We start from the raw sequence: 27134 nt of genomic DNA, 5'->3' as shown, positions 1-27134 counted from the left end.
GCTGTTAAAAAAATTAAGCCATTTAAGATTGGTTCTTCAGAGGTGCCATAGATACTACATACAGCAAAAAAAAATTTAATGCATAGGCATAAGCTCAATTATAGATTGGATGCCCTTTGATTTTAAAATATGACTCATAAATGTGTCTGGTTTATATCTGTTGAGTTATGATACAGATGATTTTAGTTATCCCAAAAAGCATTTTTTTAAAAAAGAGTCTACCACTTTTACCTTAAGTGATTCTATGAGTCATGTCTCTCAAAAATTAAAATTCTAACTTTACTGGTACCTTTTTCTCTACCCTTATCACCAAGTTGAAATAAACTAAGAAACTGACCAATATTTATTGTGGCACTGGTATTTCAGGTAAGGGAGTAAGCAATGGGACTTGTTGAAAGTCTGGTGATGAAAAATAGCAACAGGGAGTCCCCACTGGCCCAGATAGGCTGCACTGCCTCTAAACTGTCATGACAGAGTGGCCAGTTGGTCAAAGGTTTGACACAGGAGAAATACCACCTGGCAAGTTTCAAGGGAATGAGAGGCAGAAACAAGCTAACTTGACAAGATAAAAACATCAGAAACAGAAGCCCACCACAACCCCATCATGAACTTCTCAAAACTACCAATAACTGAATAGATTTCTCACTCTACTTTTATGAGGATGACATTGCCAGACAGCAATTCTTCGTAACTTCAGAAGAAAGTTAGTTTAAAGAATGATTCTCACATAAATCATATTCAAAATGTTAACAGGGTCACAAACCTCCTAGAAAAAATTTACTCAACATTATCCATTAAAAAAATTCAGTTACCCAATTTACGTCCCTTACACTATAAAACAAATCTAGACACAGACATGTACAAATCTTACAAGATTATATAGCTATTAGAAGTCAAGAGCAATATGATGCAAGTAATTTTTTTTTTTTTGGTGGAGTCTTGCTCTGTCACCCAGGCTGGAGTGCAGTGTTGTGATCTCAGCTCAATGCAACCTCCGCTTCCTGGGTTCAAGCAATTCTCGTGTGTCAGCCTCCCGAGTAGCTGGGATTACAGGTGCCCACCACCACGCCTGGCTAATTTTTTTGTATTTTCAGTAGACGGGGTTTCGCCAAGTTGGCCAGGTTTGTCTCGAACTCCTGGCCTCAATCAATCCACCCACCTCGGCCTCCCAAAGTGCTGGGATTACAGGCATGAGCCACCACGCCCAACCAGGATGCAAGTAATTTTGGAACAATGAGTAAATTTGAAAACAATTCTGTTTTGGACTACATTTAATCCTGAAATCTGACCATTAAGACAAACTACATAGAATAAGTTGGCTGATACCAATAACTTAATGTAATACTAGACAAAGTAAAACAGAACAGCAAATGGTATAAAAATTAAAGCAGAGTTAAAACCAACAAGACAAGCACAGGTTTTTGAAATAACATTTTATATTTTGAATTCATACATTTTTGCAAAATATACTGATTATGTAGAAACAAAGCCATTTAAAATACTATTAGAGTGGCATAAAACAAACGAAGGCTGTTATTTCCTAAATCCATAAAACATTGTTAACATAGCTTTTATATGAAGAAAACAAACAACAACAAATATATACATATATATGCATGTGTACCTCCATCCTTCTTCTCCAATTCGTCCCTAATTAGAGGTGAGGTAAGTATCACCTTCAAAGTTAGTGTGGGCTCTTTTGTATTCCGAATTATAATAGATGCCTCATTTACACATTGTTCCACTTGATACTTCTCTTCTGTGAGTTTCTGAAAGTCACCAAGATTTCAAAATCACCCAGTTAATTAGACTGAAATCTCAAAAGAAAAAAAACGAATGGTTGTACTAAGTTCTCAAATGTTATTAACTATTAATATTACTGTGCTCAAATGGCAAAGAAAGCCTGTAACTAGTTCTTTACTGGGGATAACACTTTTCGCTCCTCCCAGCTTACAAGAAAACCCTCTTTCGCCATTCTTTACAAAGCAACCACAATGTCAACCATCCATACAATTATGAAACAATTTTTAAAACCATTCTAATATTTGAAAGTAAAATGCCAACAGCATCAGTATGTGATAAATGGTAAATTATTGTTCTTAAAATTATTACAGGAACTATTATAAAATAACAAATAGCTGGGACTGCTCTCCAAAACAATAGCTCTTTTTGTAGAACAGCCTAAACAGGAACTCCTACTTGGCAAAAACTTACAAGATTATGGAGCTTTTCAAAGAGCACCAAATAAGCACGAATGAAAAAGTATCTCTGCACAGTCACTCACCAGGAGGAAACAATGAGTATAAACAAGTAACTCCTTCCCTTCTCTGATAACAGGTCTCAGAGATCTTCCAATGGGACCTACCGCTATGGGACAAGTCATCTGACATCTACAGAAAACCTACATTGCTTCTTTTAACATACAAATATAAACAAACATACAATTTAAGTAGGGGCCTCCCACAAAGTAATCGCCCAGTCAGAATTATACATTAAGTTATGTTTACTATATTATTATACATTAAATATATGATTTAATAAGTTACACAGGGCTTTTCTTTTTTTTTTTCTTTTTTTTTTTTTGAGACGGAGTCTCGCTCTGTCACCCAAGCTGGAGTGCAGTGGCCGGATCTCAGCTCACTGCAAGCTCCACCTCCCGGGTTTGCGCCATTCTCCTGCCTCAGCCTCCCGAGTAGCTGGGACTACAGGCGTCCGCCACCTCGCCCGGCTAGTTTTTTGTATTTTTTTAGTAGAGACAGGGTTTCACCATGTTAGCCAGGATGGTCTCGATCTCCTGACCTTGTGATCCGCCCGTCTCGGCCTCCCAAAGTGCTGGGATTACAGGCTTGAGCCACCGCGCCCGGCCCGGCTTTTCTTCTTAGTGGTGAAATTCAGTATCTATTACCTGACATACAGTAGCCAGGCTGAATGGAGACACTACCAGGTCCCTGCTCATCAGTGTGTATTCAAAGAATTCAAAGTCACTTACATAAAAATAGCATTTTACCATTAAACTATCCCAAAAAAGTAGGAAAGGGAAAACTCATTATCCTACTTTTGAATAGAGGAAGCCAAGGAAGGGAAAGGCCATACAGTAGATAAAAGAACCAGAATATAAAGAAACTGCAAAAAACAGCTCACATTCATTTTGTCACTAAAAGAGCATTAAAGATGTCTATCAATGAATAAATTGAACTTCATTTTTCAATTATGCATGTCAATCACCATAAGACACACCCAAAATAATAAACATGATATGCATTTTGTGCTAGACTAATTTTCAGTGATTTCTGGTTTTAGTCATCCTCCTCCTCTGCTCAAAGAAGTTCTAAAATCATCTTAGGAAAGAATATGAAGAGAAAAGGTAAGGTATAACCTCAGCTAACTAAAGTAGTTAGATAACTGAAAGGTTTGCTATGTTAAGTGCTCAGGAAAAAGATTTTTGGTCCATAAGAAAATAATATCATATCAGATACTGGTTTTCCACACAAACACCATGAAAACTGGGCAGGACAGGGGGAGGCGGGGGTGGAGGGTGCTCGGGGGGAAAGGTTTAATTGTAAAAGTCACACTTAAAACAATTTCATGAATATTATTAGTAACAATACACGTACACATATGTGTATATATGTGGGCATGTGTGTACATGTCTATATTTTAATCTGAGATTAGTGTACAATCATCATTCCCATTTTACAAGAAAATGTATCATTACCCAAACATAGATTTATTGTTGGAGAAATCTATTGGCTATGTTAAATTGAAAGATACTTCTCCTAATTTCCACCATTAATCTTAAGAGTTCATACCTCTTTTACCTTCTGCCAGATAACATTTCGAAGACCTAAAGATATTTATATCTTTTTTAGTCTTCTTTAGCCTAAAAACCTTCAGTCTCCTAAAATTTGAGATGGTGTGTATACCCTGTACACCCTCCAGTGTAACCCCCTTGAATACTTGCTAACTAGAAAGGAACATTTTTAAACTGCGGTGCTCATAAACACCCTCACTCAAGAGAGAAACAATGTGGAGTTCACAAAGTTGTGATCCGCACAGAGAAAGCTCTAACAATGCCAACTAAAGCTTGGCCCAATCTTCTATATCTTCAAAACAGGAAAGATGTGACAGATTTTCTGAATACGAACTCCGATTTACTATTGCACTGGTTCTCAACCCCTTTTCAATGCTGCAACATCTGAGGATGAGGAATATGATCATTCTCATAAGAAACAAGATTCATGAAAGGAACAGAAAGGGGGTGAGGTGGGTGAAAAAGCCACTAGTATGTCTGATTCTGATAATTCTAGATTTAAGAGTAACGATGTTTACTATACTAACAGCAGAAATACAGATTAAATGTTAAAACAACATAAAAAATTGAAATGGGAACTTTATTAATATTCTAATAAACTACAAGTATAGTTAGCCAGAAAGCCCATTAATGAGCTTTCCACTTTGTAAAGCTTTACTTCATGTTTAATACATAAAGCTATATTCCACTCTCCTTCCCCCAAATGATCACAAAAGGATTTTTTTAAAAGGGAGGGAAAGGTAAATAAATTCAACCCTATGAAAGACCAGAAAACATTTCTCCATCAAAATTGAAAGTGGAAAAGCCAAGTATGTTCTGTCACTTTAAAAACCATATATTAAGACAAAATGATAAAATAGTGTCCCCAAAATTAATACAGGAGAATGTGCCAATCAGTAAAATAAATCTGAGTGTCAAGAATGGTACTAAAAAATCAGAGATGGTTTTGAGGGTCTATTGGTGAATATAAAAGAAAATGATCTAGTAACAAAGCGAATAAAAACAAACTTAGAATTCATACATCTTGAAAAAAAGACCCCTTTTAAAAGATATACAAATAAAAGAAACTAAATTTTAAAAAGTGAGTGGTGGAGGGAAGCATTCAACAATTCACAAGTTTGGACCTATGGACCAACATTTATTTCTATGACATTGATATGAAGTCAAACTGATATAAAATTATCAAAAGCTGTAATTTAATTGGACCACAGACAATACGCATCTGATACTGAAAGATGATCACAGATTCCCAGTGATGCAATGAGTCCTTGGGGTAGGCTAGCAGGGCAGGTCCTAGAATGACCAGAACCCCAGAATGGTTACCTTCATCCCTAAGGAGGCTTCAGCCTTCAGCAGCATCCTTCAGGGAACATGCCAACATCAAATTTTTCTAAATGCATCCCAGTGTAAAAAAGGTTTGGAGACAAGAAATGAACAGTGATTTCCCATTAACAGAACAAATAGGTGACAAAAAACTGAGTCTTCAGTTTTAAAAATTACTTTCTATGAAAGTCTCTCATTGATAAGAAAGTCTCTTAGTCTCTAGAAAGTATCTAGTCTAGGTTGTTTTCAATCTTCCAATTATTTTCTGCATTATACCAACCCTTCCAAGAACTTTATAATGGTGAGACCTAGTCTGGAAAAAATGAAGATTCTCAGCAAGACACAACGGAAAAGTTTAAGACAGTTCCTTAATGGCCATCTTAATTTAGTAAATATATCCTGAGTACAAATCACCAGAAGTTTGCTTTAACTGTGATGAATTAGTCATTGACCCAGAGTAGCAGTACGTATTTTGTCTGTGTCTATCCTTGCTATTATCAATTCTGGTTAATAATTTTTTCAAAGTCACTACCTATTTTCACCTTTTTACAAATTCGCCTAGAGGTGCAGTTAAACTGTACTCACCTGAATCTGAATAGGAAGATTATCTTTGACTGTATTTAACAGGGTCTCTGTGGGTTTGTCTTTGCACATTAAAACCAGCTCCAAGTCCATATCATCTTTAATCAGCAAGCCTTTTGCAACCAGGCCAATCCTCATTACACCACACAATGTCCGACCACCTTGATCCCTAAAAATAAAAGTCTGCATGATTACTTTCACAACCTATTTCCCAAACTATAACTTAATCATCACTTGGCTTCCTGAATATCCTAATGAACTGATAAGGAAGTATGTAAATCCAAACATCCAGGTATCCACAAAATTAAGTCTCAGATTTGAGGCTTATAAAGTATCTATCTTTCCTCAAGGATTCAATGGGGAACATATTTCATACTACAGATCCTGTAATTCTTTACTACATTTATATTGCTTAAGAAAACTAAAAAATGCTGCATCCTCTTAAATATTTTTTCAAATTGTTCTTTTTAAATTTCCTTCTGACCAGGTGCAGTGGCTCATGCCTGTAATCCCAACACTTTGGGAGGTCAACGCAGGAGGATCACTTGAGCCCAGTAGTTCAAGACCAACCTGGGCCAACACAGAAAGACCCTGTCACCACAAAAAAAAATTTTTTTTAATTAGCCAGGCATAGTGGCATGCACCTGTAGTGCCAGCTACTCAGGAAGCTAAGAAGAGAGGATTGAGCCCAGGAGTTCGAGGCTGCACTGAACCATGTTTGCACCACTGCACTCCAGCCTGGGTGACAGAATGAGATCCTGTCTCAAAAAATAAAAATAAAATAAACTTCCTTCTGTTTTAGGAGTAATTAGGGAATTTGTGAGGAACATGAATACCACAGTATATTGAGAAAGAATATCAGCACAGAAATCGAAAAGACCTGGATTCTACTCATGGTGCCTGCTGACTCAGTATCCACAACAGTAAAATGACTATTGGCTAGATGAGCTAAAGTTCCTCCCAACTATATCACTCTAAAATGCCTCCCATTCTATATCAGCTTATGGGGAAGGGAGAAAAATGTGATAAAAGTATAGAGCTAAGGAAGGAAAGATTAAACTGCCAGCATATGTATTCCAAATCCAGGAGTAGCTAAAAGAGCAAACACTCAAAGAACATCAACTCATGAATGGTGCATAAGAAAAGTGCTCATCTATCCTTGATTTTAATTCTAAAAGTTTCTTATTGGTTCATTTCCCTTAATCACAAGTGAAAATATTAACTAAGCTTAACCGTCTTTCAACAAATAAGCAACTGTTTGAATATGGCAAACATATTACAGGAGTTGCAGTCTCTCTTGCTCCTGAGGCTTACTCTGTAGTTAAGCAACAAAAGCAGTAACAGTTTAAGTGCCCTGCTTAAAAGGGGAAAAGAAAGTAACATCTGAGCACAAACAGGTGTCACATATTCTCACTTAAATCTCACCACAAGCTTCCATTTGGAAGACAAGAAATGTGAGCCTCAGAAAAGTTAATTGTTCAAGTTCACCACGAAAGTAAAATGGCAAAGCCTAAATTCAAACCTAAGTTGTTTTGACCACAACATTCAGGTCCCTTACATTATATGATTGCTTCCCAAGTTCAGAAAAGGGAGAGGTCAAAATTAGAGATGTCAAGCAAGGCAAACTGAAAGTCTGACTTCAGCAGAATCTTGATCTGCCTAGATGGAAAACAGTCATTCTAGCTATAAGCAAAGAATCAGCAGAGTTGGGCAAGAATCAGTAGAGTTGAGAATAAAATGGAAAGAGAGAAAGGAGAGAAACAAATTGTGGCAGTGGAAACTAGAAAGGAAGTTATAAATAATCCAGCCATGGGTTCAGTGCCTGGCACACTTATAGAGATTCAATAAACATTAAATCAATGAAAAACGATAAAGGTGGTATATAGACATAAAAAGCATTTTAAAGCAGGTGACCCAAGTGTAAGCAATTGTCTGATAATAACAATAGAGAATCAGTCATCTTTGATTTCTTCTTCCTCTGTATCCTTGTCCTCTCATTCTTCCAAATCTAATATTGTAATGGTTTATAAATTCTCTCTGTATAATCACCATCAAACTTGCAAACCAGTTTCTTCAGGCTTTTATTACCTCTCATGTAGACCACCTCAATAACCTCCTCCTCACTGGCCTTTCTGACTGACCTCTGTCATCTCCAAAGTACTGTTTACAGCAACCAGAATAATCTTCCAAAGGCACAGATTGGATAACACTCTACCTACTATTTCCTTGGTGTCCCACTGAACACTTGGACACCTACCATATTGGAAAGCAATTTAGAAAACGACATCGCTTCCTGGTTCAAATCCTGGCTCTGCTACTTACTGTGTGACACTGGACAAATTTCAAATAACTTGACTTCTTTTGAACCTGCTTCCTCATTTGTAAAACAGGAATAATACCTTTCTCACAGAGTGGTAGTGAGAATATATGTAATAAACCTTGACCAGAGCCCAAGAGATATTAACAGCTCAGTAAATAACAGTTATTATTCCTCAAACAATTCCTATACTTTCTCATACCCAGATCAGTGCTGAGATTTATTTTTTTCTTTCACTTTCACCACCTGCCAAAACCCTACCCACCCATCCATCCTCTGAGCCTATTCCAAGTGCTACCTCCTTCATAGAGCTTTTGCAGACTCCCAGAACCAGCACATCATCGTCTCTCCCTGCTCTGTATTTTCACATGTTATTCACAGGAAATTGAAGCATAGATGCTCAGAAACCTGGATCTGGAGTCAGAGAAACTTGAATATGAATCCTGGCTCAACCACACATATTTACTAAGTAGCCTTAAGCAAGTTAAAGTTTGCTAATGATTCTGAGTCACTCGTTTTTTATAACCAAGTTTGGAGCACAGGAAATTTCACAAGTAAAACAGGAGTGGAGGAAGGAAGATAATAATATTAGAGACTAGTAGATTTGTTGAAAGATAAATAGGAAAAGTACTGTGGTACAATAGTTGGCACTCAATAAACAGTAGCTATTATTAGCTCAGTTATTAAATTCTAAGCCAAAATTATGATATACTTGGTCTTATCAGCCCACAGGTAGAAGACAGCATGATTGAGCAGAAAATAAATTCCTAATTCACACAGTTGAATTTGAATTTAAAAACGGACCATAGCAATTACTGTAAAGCAAGCAACCCAATGTATTTGAATTTAGTATATGTAAATTTCTTAAAATTAACAAAATTATAATATTCCTAATAATATATATTGTAGGACCTTGTATAAGTTGACTTTTGAATCCATTTTTAAAAAGGTAAAGCATTAAGTCAAATTAAGAGTGCATAGGTAAAAGCTGCCTAACAGTGCCTAGCAATGGAAAATGCTTAATTGCTTAATAAATACAAGCTACCCCCCACCCATCTCTGTGTCCTTCAGAGTGTTTAACACTCACCAGGCACACAATATATGTTTATTACCAGAATACAACTCTGTCCTTGGAAGACATGCCTGCCTCTGATATAAGAATAGAATCATTCTGCACTCCTTGAGTTCCACCACATGGGAAGGATCACAGGCAAGGGCTCAACCAGGGACTATTCCACAAAACGGAAAGACTGTATATAGACAACCAAGAGCATCCACACACAGAAGTGTATTTTAAAATCCAGGCACGGCATGGTGGCTCATGTCTGTAATCCCAGCACTTTGTGAGGCCAAAGCAGGAGGATTGCTTCAGGTCAGGAATTCGAGACCAGATTGGGCAATGTAGCAAGATGCTGTCTCTCAAAAAAAAAATTTTTTTTTTTTAATTAGCCAGGCATGATAGCACACACTTACAGTCCTAGCTATTCAAGAGGCTGATGCAGGAGGATCACTTGAGCCCAGGAGTTCAAGGCTACAATAAGCTATGATCACACCACTACACTCCAGCCTGAGCAACAGAGCACCCTATCTCTAAAAAAATAAAAATAAAACTTCAAATAAAAGTGTGGAGCATATTATCCTGTAAAAGTCTTTAAATCACAGACCTCATCCAGTTAAGCAAGTCTATAGGAGTGCTTTCCAAAATATGCCAGGCTTGAGAAGCAACAAAATTAGAAAATTAAAAAGACCTAAACTTCACTGAAATGTACACTTAAAATCAGTAAAAATAGCAAATCTTATGTTATATATTTTACCACAATAAAAAAAGTTTTTAACATGACATAAACATGTAGCAAAGTGCAATTTAAATCTAGAATGCATGACTATTTAACTTGCACAAGAGTTGAGATACACATAGAACTAAATAATTAGATACTACTACTAATGAACATGAACTCTAAATCTAACAGTAACATTTGTACAGACATCATACATGAGAAAAATTACACATTTCCAAGAACCTTCAAACTGACAAGACTATGACCAGACACAATGTATGAACTGCCTGTAAATAGTTAAAAAAAAAATTATGCTCTTCAGCAATAAAACTGACACACTGATTATCTTTCATCTGAAGATAAAAAAGGTTATACTACCTTTCAGTGAAGAAAATCCATTTATCAATACTTTCCTACTATTATCTACCACACTGATTTAAAGTTAAAAGCTGCAAAAACTCTGTAACCTCTTTCATTTACAAACTGTAGCCAAAGCAATGTTTTTAAATTTATTCATACAGTATAGTCAAATGAGTTCCATCTTTCAAAGTTAAGACACTTATTCCAATCATAGTGACAACTGCTCAAAACAGCAACTTTAAGTTTAGCCTGGCATAAAAAGGTTATAATCTAACTCCAGGTACCATTTCAGTTTCACTAATCTATTATTGTCACAGCACTTAGAATATGCTACTATAATTGTTGAAGGGTGTGGCTCCCATTAGATCTTTATCCAATCCACAAATATACAAATAGCAATTACGATATGCAAGACACTGCCAAATTTCTGGGAATCAATGAGGTAGATATAGTCAAAAATACCTTTAAAATATATTTTCCTACACTCTTTCTTCTATACAAGGATTTTTAAATGCCTTACAAAAATGATACTTTATGATCTCCCCAGAGATCAAAAACACTACTATTTATTTCAAAATTTAGGAGGCTGAATCAACACCAGAAAAAGATCATAACTTTCAAACATAATGATTTTAAAGGACTTGGTGTTCTCTCAAAAGGGATCCTAAACAGGTCCATTTTCTTTCTCTGGCTCTAATCTTTATTCTTTTCTTGCTTTCCTTTCAAATTTAACTCAGAAAATCTCCATGTAACATTTACTTCCTTGGTTATAGTCTTATATAAGCATAAGACAAAATCCAAAAAACAGCATTAACACACACTCAATCCAGCAGACCTTAGAGCTTTGCTGTGCACTCTAGCACAGCGTCCCAGAGGTCAGTCCACACTCACTTGGAATAGTTTTCTCCGGCCTCATCTTTCTTCACTTCTGTCTCACCCTCTGTTTTTGTGCCTTTATTTGTTTCATCCAACCAATCTGAGACATGTTTAAGAGCACATTCAACAGTAGATACCATATTCTGAACAGCTTCAAGTTCCTCCGGAGATGGATAGATTGTTGAATGTTTCACCATAACATGGCGATCATCATTAGCAAAAGATCGAATAGATCTCTGTTAAGAAGAATGAAAACAATTACTTCAACAAAAGAAACATCACCTGAAAAGGATAATATACAACTATATCTTTAGCCAATCCATACCACTGACTGTCTACTGTAAGAGTTAATACTGAAACAAGAAAAAACTGCTCAGGAGTGGGAAGTAAAACCGCATTCTATTGAACTCCTCACCAGAAAACAAGAGATCTTCCACTCATGTTTTGGTAAGATTCACCTCAGTCACTCTTGGCATTATTTATTAATGATGTTATCTTGGCCAGGCACAGTGGCACATGCCTGTAATCCCAGCACTCTGGGAGACTGAGGTGGGCAGATTACTTGAGGTCAGGAGTTTGAGACCAGCGGGCCAACATGGTAAAACCCCGTCTCTACTAAAAATACAAAATTAGCCGGGTGTCGTGGCATGCACCTATAGTCCCGGCTACTGAAGAGGCAGAGGTTGCAGTGAGCCGAGATCATGCCACCGCACTCCAGCCTGGGCAACAGAGTGAACTCTGTCTCTAAAATAAATGAATAAAGTTATCTTTTAGCTGAACTGACATATTCTGAATAATACTTCAAAAATGTCATCCACATCATGCATCATCTACAAGAATTAGATACTTCTTAGCTTCAAGAGAGTCCATGCAAGATGGTGAGTGACTCATAAACTGCCAAAGACTTCTAACCTTTCCAAACTGCCAAAGACTTCTAACCTTAAAAAAATTAAGATTTCAGGGCTGGGCATGGTGGCTCATGCCTATAATCCAGCACTTTGGGAGGCTGAGGTGGGAGGATCGCTTGAAGGCCAGAAGTTGGAGACCAGCCTGGGTAATGTAGCAAGATAGAATCTCTCCAAAACATAAAAAAAGTTAGCTGGACATGGTAGCAGGCACCTATAGTCCTAGCTACTCAGGAGGCTGAGGCAAGAGGATCCCTAGAGCCCAGGAGTTCAAGGTTAAGTGAACTACCACTGTTGTCACTGCACTCCAACCTGGGCAACAGAGTAAGACCCATATCTCTATTTAAATTTTAGAATGTGGGATTTCACAATATAGAATAATACAAAATAAAAAGTTATCTGTGAACACTATAAGAAAACTATTAAAAAACATTAAAATAGTGTTCACTATTTAACATTCAAACCTTTGGTGCAAGGCTTTAATTTTTTAAATAGATTAGTGGGAGACATTCCAAATGCAGAGTGGGAAAAATACACACTGCAAAATGACAAGCTAACTTTCAAATACATTATATTCTCAATCAAAATCTCCTCAGGATTGATTTACTTAAACCTCAACAAAAATCATTTTAAAGCTCATTTGGGGAAAAACATAAATGAGAGTATCAAGAAATACTCTACAAAGATGGATGGGTGGTACCATTAACTAAAATGAAATATCAAATCAGTGGAACAGACCAGCACCCAGAAAATGAATGAATTTCATGAAAATTTAACAGAGTAGATTCTATACACTCATGAGTCACACATGCAAAAACCTTTAAATTTTTCCAAATTTACAAATATCACGAACACACTTATACCAATACACAGCAAAATGAACAAGGATAACTTAGTGAGTTTTCCATAAAGTCTAAAATATTCTATTTAAAAGCTGGTTATACTGTCTTTACTTACATGAAATTATGTGTTAGTACATGGTAAATATTTTGTTTTGAAGTCCATCGCAAACTAAAACATTCTCAATTTTTATGAACAGTCTTGTCTCTTTTGTTCTTGTCTGAATATCTATGTTTAAAAATCACATTATTTTTGGGTAACAGTAAATTAACACTATAGTGTCACTGTCCTCTATAAAGCAAAGAAAACTTTGGTTGAAAAGGTAATCATTTGAAAACCTCCATCATTATATAAAAACACAGCTAAAATAGATTATAAAGCTTTTCTTTTTCTCAATAAAAATCACCTGCCCAGATGTTTTTCCTGCTCAACGTCCACAACCAGTTTTCCAACTGGTGCAGTTTGCCACAAAGAAACAAATTTTTTAAACACTTAGTGAGACATATTCATATATTCCAAAATAAGTACTAGAGAACAAAAGAGTTGGAAATGCTAGGCTGTTAGCTAGGCTTATGTACTTGCTAAATTACCTGGTCCTGCACACTGGCCACACCTGAGCAAAACTGCATCCTGCTACATTACATAAACATTTGTCATTTATCACACAAATAACACTGCCAGTGTTAAATCTAAACATGTGACATCTAACATTCTACTGGATGTGACAGGATAAGCATTATGAAACAACAGTAGACACGCCGGGCATGGTGGCCCACGCCTGTAATCCCAGCACTTTGGGAGGGCAAGGCAGGCAGATCACCTGAGTTTGAGACCACTCTGACCAACACGAAGAAACTTTGTCTCTAGTAAAAGTATAAATTTAGCCAGGCGTGGTGGTGCATGCCTGTAATCCCAGCTACTTGGGAGGCTGAGGCAGGAGAATCGCTTGAACCCAGGAGGCAGAGGTTGCAGTGAGCTGAGATCACGCCATTGCACTCCAGCCTGTGCAACAAGAGCAAAACTTCATCTCAAAAAAAAAAAAAAAAAGAAACAACGGTGACAGGAAAAACTGAAGAAATGCAGAGAAATTTTATTTACTCAAATAAGCGCTAAACAACAGATTTTCTTTGAGTATTAAAAAAATAAATCAGACTGGGCACAGTGGCTCACACCTGTAATCCCAACATTTTGGGAGGCCGAGGAGGATGGATCATCAGAGGTCAAGGAGTTGGCCAACATGGTGAAACCCCATCTCTACTAAAAAAAAACAAAAATCAGCCGGGTGTGGTAGCGCACACATGGAATCCCAGCTACTCAGGAAGCTGAGGCAGGACAATCACTTGAACCTGGGAGGCAGAGGATGCAGTGAGCCGAGATCGTGCCATTGCACTCCAGCCTGGGCAACAGAGCGAGACTCCGTTTCTTAAAAAAAAAAAAAAAAAAAAAGACAAAAAATTTTATCAGAAGAACTATGCAGAAAGAGAAAATTCTCATTGCAATCTGAGATCTAAAAGGTAAGTAATAAGAGAAACCAGAAAATACTCATCAATTAAATTATATAAAAACACAAAATTTATACAACAGAAAATCTAAGCTGAATTTAAAAAGAATAAACTAAGGAAGACATCTTCATCCATTCTGACAAATAATAAAGCATTTCTTTTAGTTGTTAAGAATATCAAGACTATAAGAAATGAGCAGAATGAGAGGTAAATAATTCACATGGTAAGATACACAAGAATCAGTGTGGTTTTTTCACATTTCACCACATAACTAAATGACAGGGAAAATCCCAAGTTAACATTTGTTCCCACCATCTAGATCTAAAATATCAGAATTTCTTCTCTAAGGAGTCAGCTGATTAAGTTATAATCCTTGGCACAAATATTTTTAAAAGCAAGTAACATTTAAAAAACCACCACCAGGCTGGGCATGGTGCCTCATGCCTATAATCCCAGCACTTCGGAAGGCTAAGGCAGCAGCAGGACTCCTTGAGCCAAGGCGTTCCAGACCAGCCTGGGCAACAAAGCAAAACCCTGTCTCTACAAAAAATTTAAACATTTGCCAGATGTGGTGGCATGCACCTATAAGGCCCAGCTACTTGGGAGGCTTAAAGAAAGAAGATACTTTGAGCCCAAGGAGTTGGAGTTTGCAGTGAGCTATGATCATGTCACTGCACTCCAGCCTGCATGATAGAGCAAGACCTTGTCCCAAAAAAAAAAAAAACAAAAACAAAAAATCAAAAAACATAATCACCAACAGACCAGCTAAACAACATATTCGAAACATACTGGTGATTAATATTTTCTGCTTTTTCTCTCATTTGTAATGTGTTTTTAAAATCTTCGCCAGGCACGGTGGCTGATGCCTGTAGTAATCCCAGCACTTTGGGAGGCTGAGGCAGGTGGATCACCTGGGGTCAGTTCGAGGCCAACCTGGTCAACATGGCGAAACCCCGTCTCTACTAAAAATACAAAAAATTAGCTGGGCATGGTGGCGGGCACCTGTAATCCCAGCTACTCAGGAGTCTAAGGCAGGGATAATCGCTTGAACTTGGGAGACAGAGGTTGCAGTAAGCCGAGATCACGCCATTGCACTCTAGCCTGGGTGACAGGGTGGGACTCCATCTTAAAAAAAAAAAAAAAAGAAAAAAAGAAACCTTTTCTCGCTTCTACTTAGGAGAAAAAAATTCACATAACACCCTCCAGAACTCATAATACTAAGGGGAAAAAAAATCAGCACATTTTACCAATTAAAAGCCTAGGCACCAGAGATTATGACCTCATCTAACATCACAAATTCAATTTAGGTCTGAACTCTTCACAAAAAGCAAGGTTTCTTTGATTCTCAATTCAGTGCCCCTACTATACTCAGCACTTGACCCTATTATTCGAAAAGGATGTGAAAGAGGTGGCTTTTTCAGTTAAACATTCACACAAATTATAAACTTCTACATCATTCATATCACTAATTAAAGGACTGGTTCAGAATTTTTAATTTCCACGAGAAAAAAACTGAACTTAAAAACATAGCTATTTGTATCAGTTTGCTAATGCCAGTTTTATTAGAAAATATTATTTATGAGCATTTCCTCCTTTAATAATTCATGGTCAACAGGCTCACGGGGCCCTACCTTGTGGTTTACAGGGCTTGTAATAAATCTGAATTCATTCGCTTTGAATAGTAGAGTGCCATCTTTATATGATACACTAAAGCCAAAAATTAACACCATTGTTTTTCATTTGCCCTCACTGTTAACATTCCCAATTTTAAATTACTAGAGTCTTTTGTAACTAAATTATGAAAATATCCACAATAACCTACCATGGTTTTCTATATAGTATTTTAGCTTCTTTTTCCGATCTTTTCCCCTCTTTCTTGTCGTCTTCACTAGACACTGTTTTGTGTAACAATACCTCCTCATAAGCCTGAGTCCCCTGACAGCTCAGTGTCAATATAGCAAATATGTCTGAAGGCTTGTTCTCTGGAACACACCTGCAAGAGAAGAGGAAAACAACTTCAAAAATGCTTATTTACTATTAGCTTCCAATCTGAGTGTGCAGCCCATAAACATGTTCCTGATAAAAAAGAAATAAACTCAACAGAGGAAAATTCCCTAAGTTCGAACAAAAAGCTAACACATATTTGAAGGTCTGGGCCCAGGAGCCTAGGTGATATGGCCAGAAAAGCAAGCCTCCTGTAGCTACAATGTGGCAGATGGCTGACTTGTACTCAATGAGATAAATACATTTGCAAAGAAATTCAGTCAAGAAGCACCACCTGAAAGAGTAACACTACTACTGATGGCAACAATGTTGCAATTAACCATCGGATTTTCAATTAGAAATTGTCATTGCTCAGATCCATCTGAAAATTCAGTAAAGACACCTGAAAATACAACACCATGATGATTATTCCATGATGCTTTTACATTGGATACTGCCGTTAAAGAGTACATGTTGGCACAATGTTCTTTAATTTTTTTTTCAGTCTAAAATTCAGCATGCTTTGTTGACTCTACTCCCTAACTCCCAAAAGACCCTATTTATCCCTGGGCCTGTATGCACTGCTATGCCAGACTCCTGAATATTCACTAGATCCTGACTTCATTACCCCTGGATGTCTCTCACCAGAATTCCACCGCATTATTTCTATCCAGAGGCCTAATCATTGTTATCTATTTTGTTCCACTTTTATGAAATTTTATTCCAGACAGAGTAAAAGTAAACTTTTCTGAGCACGGATGAAATACCTTATTATAAACCCAGCTACAAGAAGAAAAAAATTAAAAAAAAAAAAAAAAAAAAAAAAAAAAAGCAGAGCTAACATCGAAATACAGCACATGCTTTAACTATGTGGCTATAAGATGACATAATTTACATACCATATATCATATAAATTCACAAAGAAAATAACTTTCTCTTCATTTAAATATCTTTCCTTTAAACTAACTTTTCTTTAATAAGGAAACACCCTATTGTCAGTAACAGTTTCTTAATATTATCAGTTAGACCAAGTGAGGTGACTCATGCCTGTAATCCCAGTGTTTTGGGAGGCCAAGATGAGAGGATTGCTTGAAGCCAGAAGTTCGAGACCAGACTGGGCAACAAAGCGAGACCCTATCTCTTTAAAAAAAATAATGATACTATTTAACAGAACAGGTTCTAATAAATGGGACTTACTTTATTACTACTCATATCACATTAAAGAAGGAATGCACAAGTGCTGCAATTCATGGGATCCTTTTGGACAATCAAAAAACAGGGATTAAAATATGATCCCACAAGAGATATCTCAAAAATGTTCTGTCTAACATAATACTAAATATAATACTAAAATTATACCTTTCATATAAAGACCTTACTATATAACTAAAGTCTTCAGCATCTCCCATTCCCAACCCTATTCCATTCTAAGGGATTCGGCTATTCACTATTTAGCTGTGAATCCAGCAGCCAAAAAGGATTGCTATGTGTTCAGTCAATAACTGAAACAAAGTACACAAGCTTTCTTTACATAAGTGAAGCCAGTTCTAGACCATCCTGGCTAATAGAGTGAAACTAACAATACAAACTAACAATACAAAAACTAAAAATACAAAAAAACTAGCCGGGCGTGGTGGCGGGCCCCTGTAGTCCCAGCTACTCAGGAGGCTGAGGCAGGAGAATGGCATGAACCTGGGAGGCGGAGCTTGCAGTCAGTCAAGATCACACCACTGCACTCCAGCCTGGGTGACAGAGCAAGACTCTGTCTCAAAAAAAAAAAAAAAAGTGGAGCCAGCCAGGCATGGGGGCTCATGCCTGTAATCCCAGCACTTTGGGAGGCTGAGGCCAGGGGGATCACTTGAACCTAGGAGTTCAAGAGCAGCTTGAGCAACACAGTGAGACCCCATCTCTACAAAAAAAATTAACAAATTAGGTGGGCATAGTGGCACATGCCTGTAGTCCCAGGTGCTCAGGAAGCTGAGGTGGAAGGATCACTTGAGCCCAGTAGGGTGAGGCCGCAGTGAGCCATGAACACGCCACTGCACTCCAGCCTGAGCAACAGAGCAAGACCCTGGTCTCAAAATAATTGAATAGATTGAAGGCAGAAGAGGAAGAACAATACTATGTGAAACAGCGTCAGATGTAGTGGAAAAATCACGGATCACCAATATAAAAGTACAGCACTCCACAGTCATTTAGCATGGAGGGTAACTACCCTAACATCAAGAACCTCTGGGAACTTCAGAGTATGACAGCATAGTGCAACAACTCATGAAAAAAAAAAAACAAAAAAAAACCTGTATCTCTATTCACTGTAATATCACTGTATGTTCTATTGGTGCTTTAAAACAAACTTAAAAATCATCTGACCAACTCTACCCTCATTTTACAAATGAAACAGAATCAGCAAACCAGGGACAAGACATGGTCTGGAATCTGAATTATAGACCAATGCTTTTTCCCCACTATTTATCAATCTGATTGAGAAAAAGGCCAAATTTATAATATATCTGGTTTACTCTAAACTGACATGGAGAAACTACAATCGCTTTTAAGAGTTTTTCTTTTAAAAAAAAAAAAAAAAAAAGTCAACTTAGGGGATAAAATTCTGGTCTTAAAATTTTTTAAAAAACTAACTTTGCTAGTTAATAGCTATGTGACCTTAGAAGCTATGTGACTCAAAGAGTCAATTTCCTTGGGTCTCTGTTTCCTTTCTCAACAAAATGAGAAATAATTCCACTATTAATTAGGAGATAACATGTATGTAGCTCAGACACTTACACTTGGCACTGTTCTAAGACTTTTCATATATTAACTCAAGTCTCCCAACAATCTCAATTACTGTCTCCAATTAACACATAAGGACACTAAAGCATAAACAGGTAACACAACCTAAATAAGACTATAAACAGTAGAGCCAAGATTCATATCTAGACAATCTCTTTAATATTGTTTTGGCTCCAAAGGACTTACATTTCCTATAGAGGACAAACTTCAGCTATTTCCAAAAAAAAAAAAAATTCTATGTGACCATAGAGCACAGAGGCTTTGAAGTCAAGCATCAGCTTTACCACTTCCCTTATCTGAGTCAGAGTTTTCTCACCCACGAAATGGGGTGACTAGTATCTACTCCAAACTAAATGGACAGGTATCTACTCCAAACTAAAATACCTAATAATATCTTACAAATAGTATACACTCAATAAATGGTTTCAGGGGAAAAAACACATCTCAAATTTCCTATCAAAAAAAAACATTTTGTTTATACATCAGATATATGTACATTTCTCTGAAAAACTGAGCCTAGAAAAATATTAACTATGCTCTCCTTAGTAAGAACAGCTTACGCAGAAGGTGGCATTACATGTAAAGGAATGTGTGTCACTTTTTAATTGAGCACATTTTTTCAATTAATGGAGATTATTTTTTAGAGCAGCTTTAGGTTTATAGAAAAGTTGAGTGGAAAGTGGAAAGAACTCCCATATACCTCTTCTCCCCACTACCCACCACACATAGTTTCTCCTGTTCTGAACATATTACCTTAATGTGGTACATTTGTTACCACTGATAAACCAATGTTGATACATTATTATTAACTAAAGTTCATAGTTTACATTAGAGTTCACTCTTCGCATTGCACATTCTATGGATTTTTACAAATGACATGCATTCACCATTACAGTATCATATAAAACAGTTTTAGTTTAATGCCCCTGAAAATCCCCTGTGCTCCACCTATCTGACCTTCCCACCTTCCCCACCCCCAAGCCCTTGGTAACCACTAATTTTTACCACAGTCTATAATTCTGCCTTTTCAAGAATGTCATATAGTTGGAATTATATGTCATATGTAGTCTTTTGAGAGTAGCTTCTTTCACTTAGCAATATGCATTTAAGGTTTCTCCATCTTTTCATAGATAGCTCATTTCTTTTTATTGCTGAATAATACTCTGTTGTATGGATATACCACAATTTATCCATTCACCTACTGAAGGACATCTTGACTGATTCCAAATTTTGGCACTTATGAATAAATTCCCAAAAACATTCATGTGCAGGTTTCTGTGTAGACATAAGTTTTCCAAGTTTTTGGGTAAATCTCAAAACTAGGTCAGACACGGTGGCTCATACCTGTTAATCCCAGCACTCTGGGAGGCCGAGGTGGGCGGACCACAAGGTCAGGAGATCGAGGCCAGCCTGGCTAACATGGTGAAACCCCGTCTCTACTAAAAAATACAAAAAATTAGCCAGGCATGGTGGCGGACACCTGTAGTCCCAGCTACTTGGGAGGCTGAGGCAGGAGAATGGCGTGAACCCAGGAGGTGAAGCTTGCAGTGAGCTGAGATTGCACCAATGCAGTCCAGCCTGGGCGACAGAGCGTGACTCCATCTCAAAACTAAAAATAAAAATCTGAAAACTAACAAACAACTATGTTACCTATATTCAAACTATGAAACTTAAATATTTAGGGATTTTTTTTTCCCCTAAAATACAATGGAGAGAATATAAAAATACCTTCTTTAAAAATCCCAAGTAATGTTTTGCAAACAGTTTGTTATGGAATCCAGTAAATTCTCAAAACAGTAACTGCATAGGAAACCTTCAATTTTGCTAATACTAATACAAGCCACCTCTCTAAAACAAGCTATGTAAAAATAAACAGGTTTTATTTCATTATGAAAGAACCACCACACATCTATTATATTAAATATGGGCAAGAAAAAAATAGAAAAAGACACCTCACTGGCTCTCCAAGAAGATCACTTTAAGATAAATTATGTGAGATTTACAAGTAAATACATACTTACTAATTGCCTATTAGTTTGTATGTATATGCTTAGTAGTATGGTGAATACAAAGATGAATCAACTCAGAAGACACTAAGGGGCCAGGCACGGTGGCTCACACCTGTAATCCCAGCACTTTGGGAGGCCGAGGTGGGTGGATCACTTGAGGTCAAGAGTTCAAGGCCAGCCTGGTCAATACGGTGAAACCTTGTCTCTACTAAAAATACAAAAATTAACCAAACGTGGTGGCACCTACCTGTAATCCCAGCCACTCGGGAGACTGAGGCAGGAGAATCACTTGAACCCAGGAGGCAGAGGTTGCAGTGAGCCAAGATCGTGCCACTGCACTCTACCCTGGGCAACAGAGTGAGACTCCATCTCAAAAAAAAAAAAAAAAGAGGAAATACATAATAAATCCAATACTCTCCCCAAATCCCTTCAAATTAATTCAACTTTCTCTACATGGTGGCATTATTTCTACGCACTACTAATGTGAAAAGAACACTGAGTTTCCATATTTTCTTCTGGAAGTTTCCTTTTTATGTTTTTTTTTTTTTTTTTTAAGGCACATGCAAGAAGGTTAAACCTATCAATTACTAATCAACAGCTAATATAAAATCCTCACCCAGTTCCAAACTCCAGTTATTCCTCCTTACCCAAAAACACCTAAAATGGGGGAAAAGCTCTATTCTATCATATCACTTGAAGGCTTGCAATAATGGGCAGAGGCCAAAAGGTCTTTTCTCAACTAACGGTATGTACAAAGATGATGTGATGGCTATAATCCAAACCTAAAATAAACTGAATGAGCCAGCTAAGTCGAACCAGAATGAGATTCCTGAATATTGACTGTCAGTGAGCAAAATGGAAAAGCTCTTATTGAATAACCAATCAAAGGAGTGGAAAACAGAAAAACACATCTCTTCACTAAAATAAACAGTTATTAGCCCTTCTCAATCACTGGCACCTTATGTGACAAAACAACATTCAGCCAGACAGATGACTCACTTGATGAAAGAACCAAAAATTCAATGTATTTCAACAAGTATTACTGAACACCTATAATACCCCAGGTACTGTCCTAGGCACTTTGGCTACCAACAGTGAACAAAACAGACAAAAATCTTTGCCCTTGTGGTTTAAGCCCAGAAGAGGGAAATAATCAAAAAATAAGAAAATTAAGCAGTATGTCAGAAGGTGTGAAATGCTTGGAAAAGCAAGGAAGTTGAGAAGGCAACAGAGTAAGCACACATAGATAATACATGGAGGGGGAGTGCAATTTTAAACAGATAATTAAGGGTTCACTGCAAAGGCGGCACCTAAGCAAAGACTTGATGGGGTGAACAGTTAGCCATGCAGATTATCTATGAATTGAGGACTTCTGGAGGGGAAAGAGTTAAAGCAGTGGTCCCAAGGAAGGGTGTGCCTGCATTAAGTGGAAGAATAATAATGAGTCCAAAGTGCCTGCAGTGGGGTGGGTTGGAAGACAAGGGCAGAGACATCAGAAAGGTGGGGGTGATGGGACCAGACCATATATGGCAGAGACTGGCAAACTTTTTCTTTAAAGTGCCAGATAGTAAACATATCAGGCTTTTGATGCCATAAGGTCTCTACTACTCAACTCTGCCTTTGTGGTGCAAATGTAGCCATACACAATATGTGAACAAATGGGTGTGGCTCTGTTCCAATAAAACTTAACTATGGGCACTGACATTTGAATTACATGTAATTTTCACATCAAAAAAGATCAATTTTTGATATTTTTTAACCACTTAAAAGTATAAAAACCATTCTTAGCTCACTGGTTATACAAAAACAGGCAATGGGCCAAATTTGGTCATGGGTCAGTTTGTCAAGTCCTAATTTAGGGTCCTTCTGGTCACTTTGAAGACTATAGCTTTTACTCTGAGATGGGGAGCCCTTAAAGGGTTTTCAGCACAGAGTGACAACATCTAAGTCATATCTTTAAAAGATCACTATGGTTACTATGTTGAAAACACTGTATAAGAGTGGAAGGAAGGAGGCCACTTAAGGAGGTTTAGTGATCTGGATATACTTTGAAGGTAAAAGCCACAGCATTTCCAATAGATTGGATGTGGGACATGAAGGAACTGGAGGCATCAGGATTGACTTCAAGGTTACTGGCCTGAGCAATTGAGTTAAGGAAGGCACCAGGGAGAGGCGGTTTTGGGAATAGGTCAGAAATTCAGCTTTGGACATGCTGACATTGAATTTGAGGTATATATTAGACATCCAAGAATTTCCTGGATGGACCTAGTGTTCAGCAGAGAGGTCTGGATTAGGATATAAATTTGGTAGTTTTCAGTAGTTTAGTATGTTAAGGCACAAAATGGCCAAGGGAGTGGGTATACCAATGAATACAAAAAAAGCAAAAGGAGAAGCACAACTATACTCAGAGAAGGAGTAACCTGAGAGATGGGAGGAAAATGAGACTGCTGTTTGGAAAGTCAACTGAAGAAAAATTACGAAGGAGGCAAGATGTCTAAATTAAAACACAAACAAAGGGCTGGGTGGAGTGACACAGGCCTATAGTCCCAGCTACTCAGAAGGCTGAGGTGAGGGGATCATTCGAGCTCAGGGGAGGATCATTTGAGCTCAGAAGTTCAAGCCCAGCCTAGCCAACATACAGAGACCCCCGTCTCAATTTTTAAAAAGGGAAGGGGGGGATACTGCATAGGAACAGGAATCTTGTTTTAATCCTTGTTTTACTACTATAGATATGTAATAATTCAAGGATACTTACATATTTGGAAGTCTTGTATACTACTGTGTAAAGTTGTTTTACTATATTTTACCATTTACGGGGATTTATCCTCTCCTACACTATACTATTACCACTTCAGCCCATCATTGAGGAAAATTTTACCTTGAGAATATCAAACGCCTCTTCAAAACCTTTGATAACCACTAATTACCTAAGAAACTGGCACTAAACTCAAATATTCAGTGGCATCCAAGGTCCTAACGTAATTCTTGTCATTTCTCTCACCACCATAGCTCCAGTCAACACGGGAATAATGACTCTACTCCAGAACACCTTGCAATGTGCTACTGCGAAGCTTGAAGTTAAACGATTCCCTTACCTGGACTGCAGCCACTACACCATCCTGATTTGTCATTGTTCTATTCATCAAATGCCCATCTCAAATCTACCCCTCCATGAAGCCTTACCTAATACTTTAGTTTATATAATTTCTTCCTCCTTGGAGCTATCCAGCACTTTTTCAGCTTCCTTTATATTTCTGTTACTCAGTTTTAATGATAAGATTTACTATTATCTCCACAGCACCTAGTACATCACCCTGCACTCAGCAGAGGCTCAACAGAATTTGAATTCAACCCTAAATTTATCCTTCCTTAGAGTGCCATAACCACAGAATCTAAGGAGGTTCCATCCAAAAGGTCACCATCTCTTCCCATTATTTCCCTGGCAGTCATCACCACAGTGACTAACAGGGAATTTCTGACTCATCCTCCATAAGCAACAGATTTCATTACTTATTTGACTTATCCATGTTGGATTAATCCCCCAAACCCTCTTCCATTCCTTCAGGACTTTAGTACTGTACTTAGCTCAGTGACACACACTCAGCTTTACTTCTGGCATAAATATTAGAATTTTAATAACTGCAGAGATGACCCTTCTAAAATTCTGGCTTCTCCAGTCCTTGTATTCCTTTCCTCCAATGTTCTCATCTTCTTTCCTATTGTAGACAAACAAGCCCCACCAGGACCTATAATCGCTAATGCTACCACCTTTCACAGTCCCTCATCCTTTTCATGCCCTCATTTCTGTCCTTATCCAACCGAAATTACGTGATCCATCATTTATCATTCACACCAGCAATTAATTGGTCCTGGCAAAATTCTAACCCTGCTAAATTCAACCCTCTTGGCCATACCACACCATTAACCAAGTACCATTAAATATAACTAAGAAAAAAAAAGTATCACATAATCATGCTAATTAGTCTTTTTCATAACCGTTAGCCTCAAAAGGCCCAATAATCAATAGTTCTAAAGGGATCTGAAAATGTGAAGTCAAGTTTTTTTGGCTGTAAGAATGACCAGGTAGGTAACCCTGCCATCTGGTACCCTGGAATGCGAAATATCCTGCAATGTTCAAGATCTGTCCCACCTAAAATGCAAGTAGGAGTCTCAATGAAAAAGTTAAATGTTCATTCACTTCCTCACTCTCCTAATGATTTTCTCACACTTCTCTTGTCTCTTCAAACATCTATACTACTACCTCCTCACATTCAACAGGTCACCCTGCTTCCTACTTCACGCAAATTGCCAACCTTGCTGCATCATTAACCATATATTCTTCCTTCCTGTTGTTATAGATGAGCGGTCCCCGTTCCTATCTAATGCAAATACCTGAACTCAAACTCTACTAGATCCCACCTCCTTTTGTCTACTTGGGATGTCACTCAGTAATCATCCCCTCTTCTCTCTCTCCTCTCCTGCATCATCAATTTTCCCCATTCTACTGGATCACTTCTATCAGCATTCCCACATCTTGTAATAGCACCCATCTATAAAAATAAAAAGGGAAAAAACATTAAAAACCTTCCTTGACCTCTTGCTTTGCTACAGCTACTAGCCCAATTCTCTGCTCTCATTTTAGAGCACAACTGAGTTTACACTTTGGGTTTTTATTTCCTCTCCTTCCATTCTCTCTTAAATCCACCCCAATCAGCCTCTCATCCCGATGCACCATTAAAATTGCTCTTGTCAAGGTCCCCTAGGATTTCCATGGTATTTAATGCTGTGAACAATTCTCAGTCCTCCTCTTAGTTGACTTCTCAGCAAAAGGTGACACAGTTGACTGTTCCCTACACTTTACTTCCCTTGGCTTCCATCCAAGACACCACTCTCTTAGTTCTCCTCCTACTTCATAAATTACTCCCTTGTATCCTTTTCTTCTTTATCTCCACAACCTCTAAATGCTGAAGTGCCTCAAGACTCATCTCTTCTCTATCTTACCTTCAACATCCCCTTGGCAATGTCATCTAGGTTTGAGACTTTAAATACCATCTATATACTAAGGATCTCCCAAATTCATATGGACCTGAGTTCCAAATTCCCATTCAAATAAATAATCAACACATCCACTTGGATGTTTAATAAGCATCTTAAACCTAATGTGTCAAAACAAAACAAAACAAAAACCACACAACTTTGCTCCTCCTGGTCTTCCCTCCCTCAAGAGAAGGCAACTACTTCATCCGTTCAATTGTTCATGCCAAAAACTTGAAAGTCACTCCTGACTCCTTTCTTCCTCCCACATCTCACATTTGATCCATCATCAAATCCTGTTACCTATAACCTTACAACACTATCTAAAATCTGACCACTGGGAAGTCCTAGCTAGAATAATCCGACAAGAGAAAGAAATAAGGGGCATTCAAACTGGAAAGGAAGACACCAAATCCTTAATTGCAGATAATATGATCTCGTATTTGCAAAAATCTGAAAACTGCACCAAAAAACTATTAGAACTGATAAACAGATTCAGTAAAGTTGCAGGATACAAAATCAACATACAAAAATCAGTAGCATTTCTATATGCCAACAGCAAACACTCTGAAAGAAATCAAGAAAATAATCCCATTTATAATGGCTTTGAATAAAACTAAATAACTAGGACTAAACTTAACCAAAGAAGTGAAAGATCTCTACAATGAATACTATAAAGTGCTGATGGAAGAAATTGAAGAGGACACAAAAAAATTGAAGAGATATTCTATGTTCATGGATTGGAAGCATCAATATTGTTAAAATGTCCATACCACCCAAAGCAATCTACTACAGGTTCAATGCAATCTCTATTAAAATACTTATGACACTCTTCACAGAAATAGAAAAAAATAAAATCCTAAAATTTATACAGTACCACAAAAGACCCAGACGAGCCAAAGCTATCATGAGTAAAAAGAACAAAACTGGAGGAATCACATTATCTGACTTCAAATTATACAACAGAGCTGTTGTAACCAAAACAGCATGGTGCTGGCATAAAAAAAGACACAAAGACCAATGGAAC

The 27134-nt window shown here is 37.5% G+C and overlaps 1 protein-coding gene across 6 annotated transcripts in view; it reads right to left on the bottom strand.

Annotated features, from left to right (window-relative positions):
- The window catches only part of STRBP (spermatid perinuclear RNA binding protein), a 151301-nt gene that overhangs the window by 58840 nt on the left and 65327 nt on the right, over positions 1 to 27134 (bottom strand). For 4 of the 6 annotated variants that reach the window (XR_007719681.1, XR_007719682.1, XM_050760598.1 and 1 more), the window contains exons 2-5: positions 16117 to 16287; positions 11063 to 11283; positions 5720 to 5885; positions 1625 to 1769 (exon numbers count right to left, since the gene is read on the bottom strand). Coding sequence is in view for 4 of the 6 variants with exons in the window: in XM_050760598.1 (XP_050616555.1) it covers positions 1625 to 1769; positions 5720 to 5885; positions 11063 to 11283; positions 16117 to 16119 (535 nt within the window). In the remaining 2 variants the exon portion in view is untranslated. Of the gene's footprint in view, positions 1 to 1624; positions 1770 to 5719; positions 5886 to 11062; positions 11285 to 12909; positions 13021 to 16116; positions 16288 to 27134 lie in introns of those variants that run through there. The other 2 variants (XM_050760595.1, XM_050760597.1) reach the window with 2 other exon arrangements.

The sequence above is a fragment of the Macaca thibetana genome, chromosome 15 (assembly GCF_024542745.1).
Source record: "Macaca thibetana thibetana isolate TM-01 chromosome 15, ASM2454274v1, whole genome shotgun sequence".
Taxonomy (NCBI): Eukaryota; Metazoa; Chordata; class Mammalia; order Primates; family Cercopithecidae; genus Macaca; species Macaca thibetana.
This window is presented reverse-complemented; position numbering and strand designations above follow the sequence as displayed.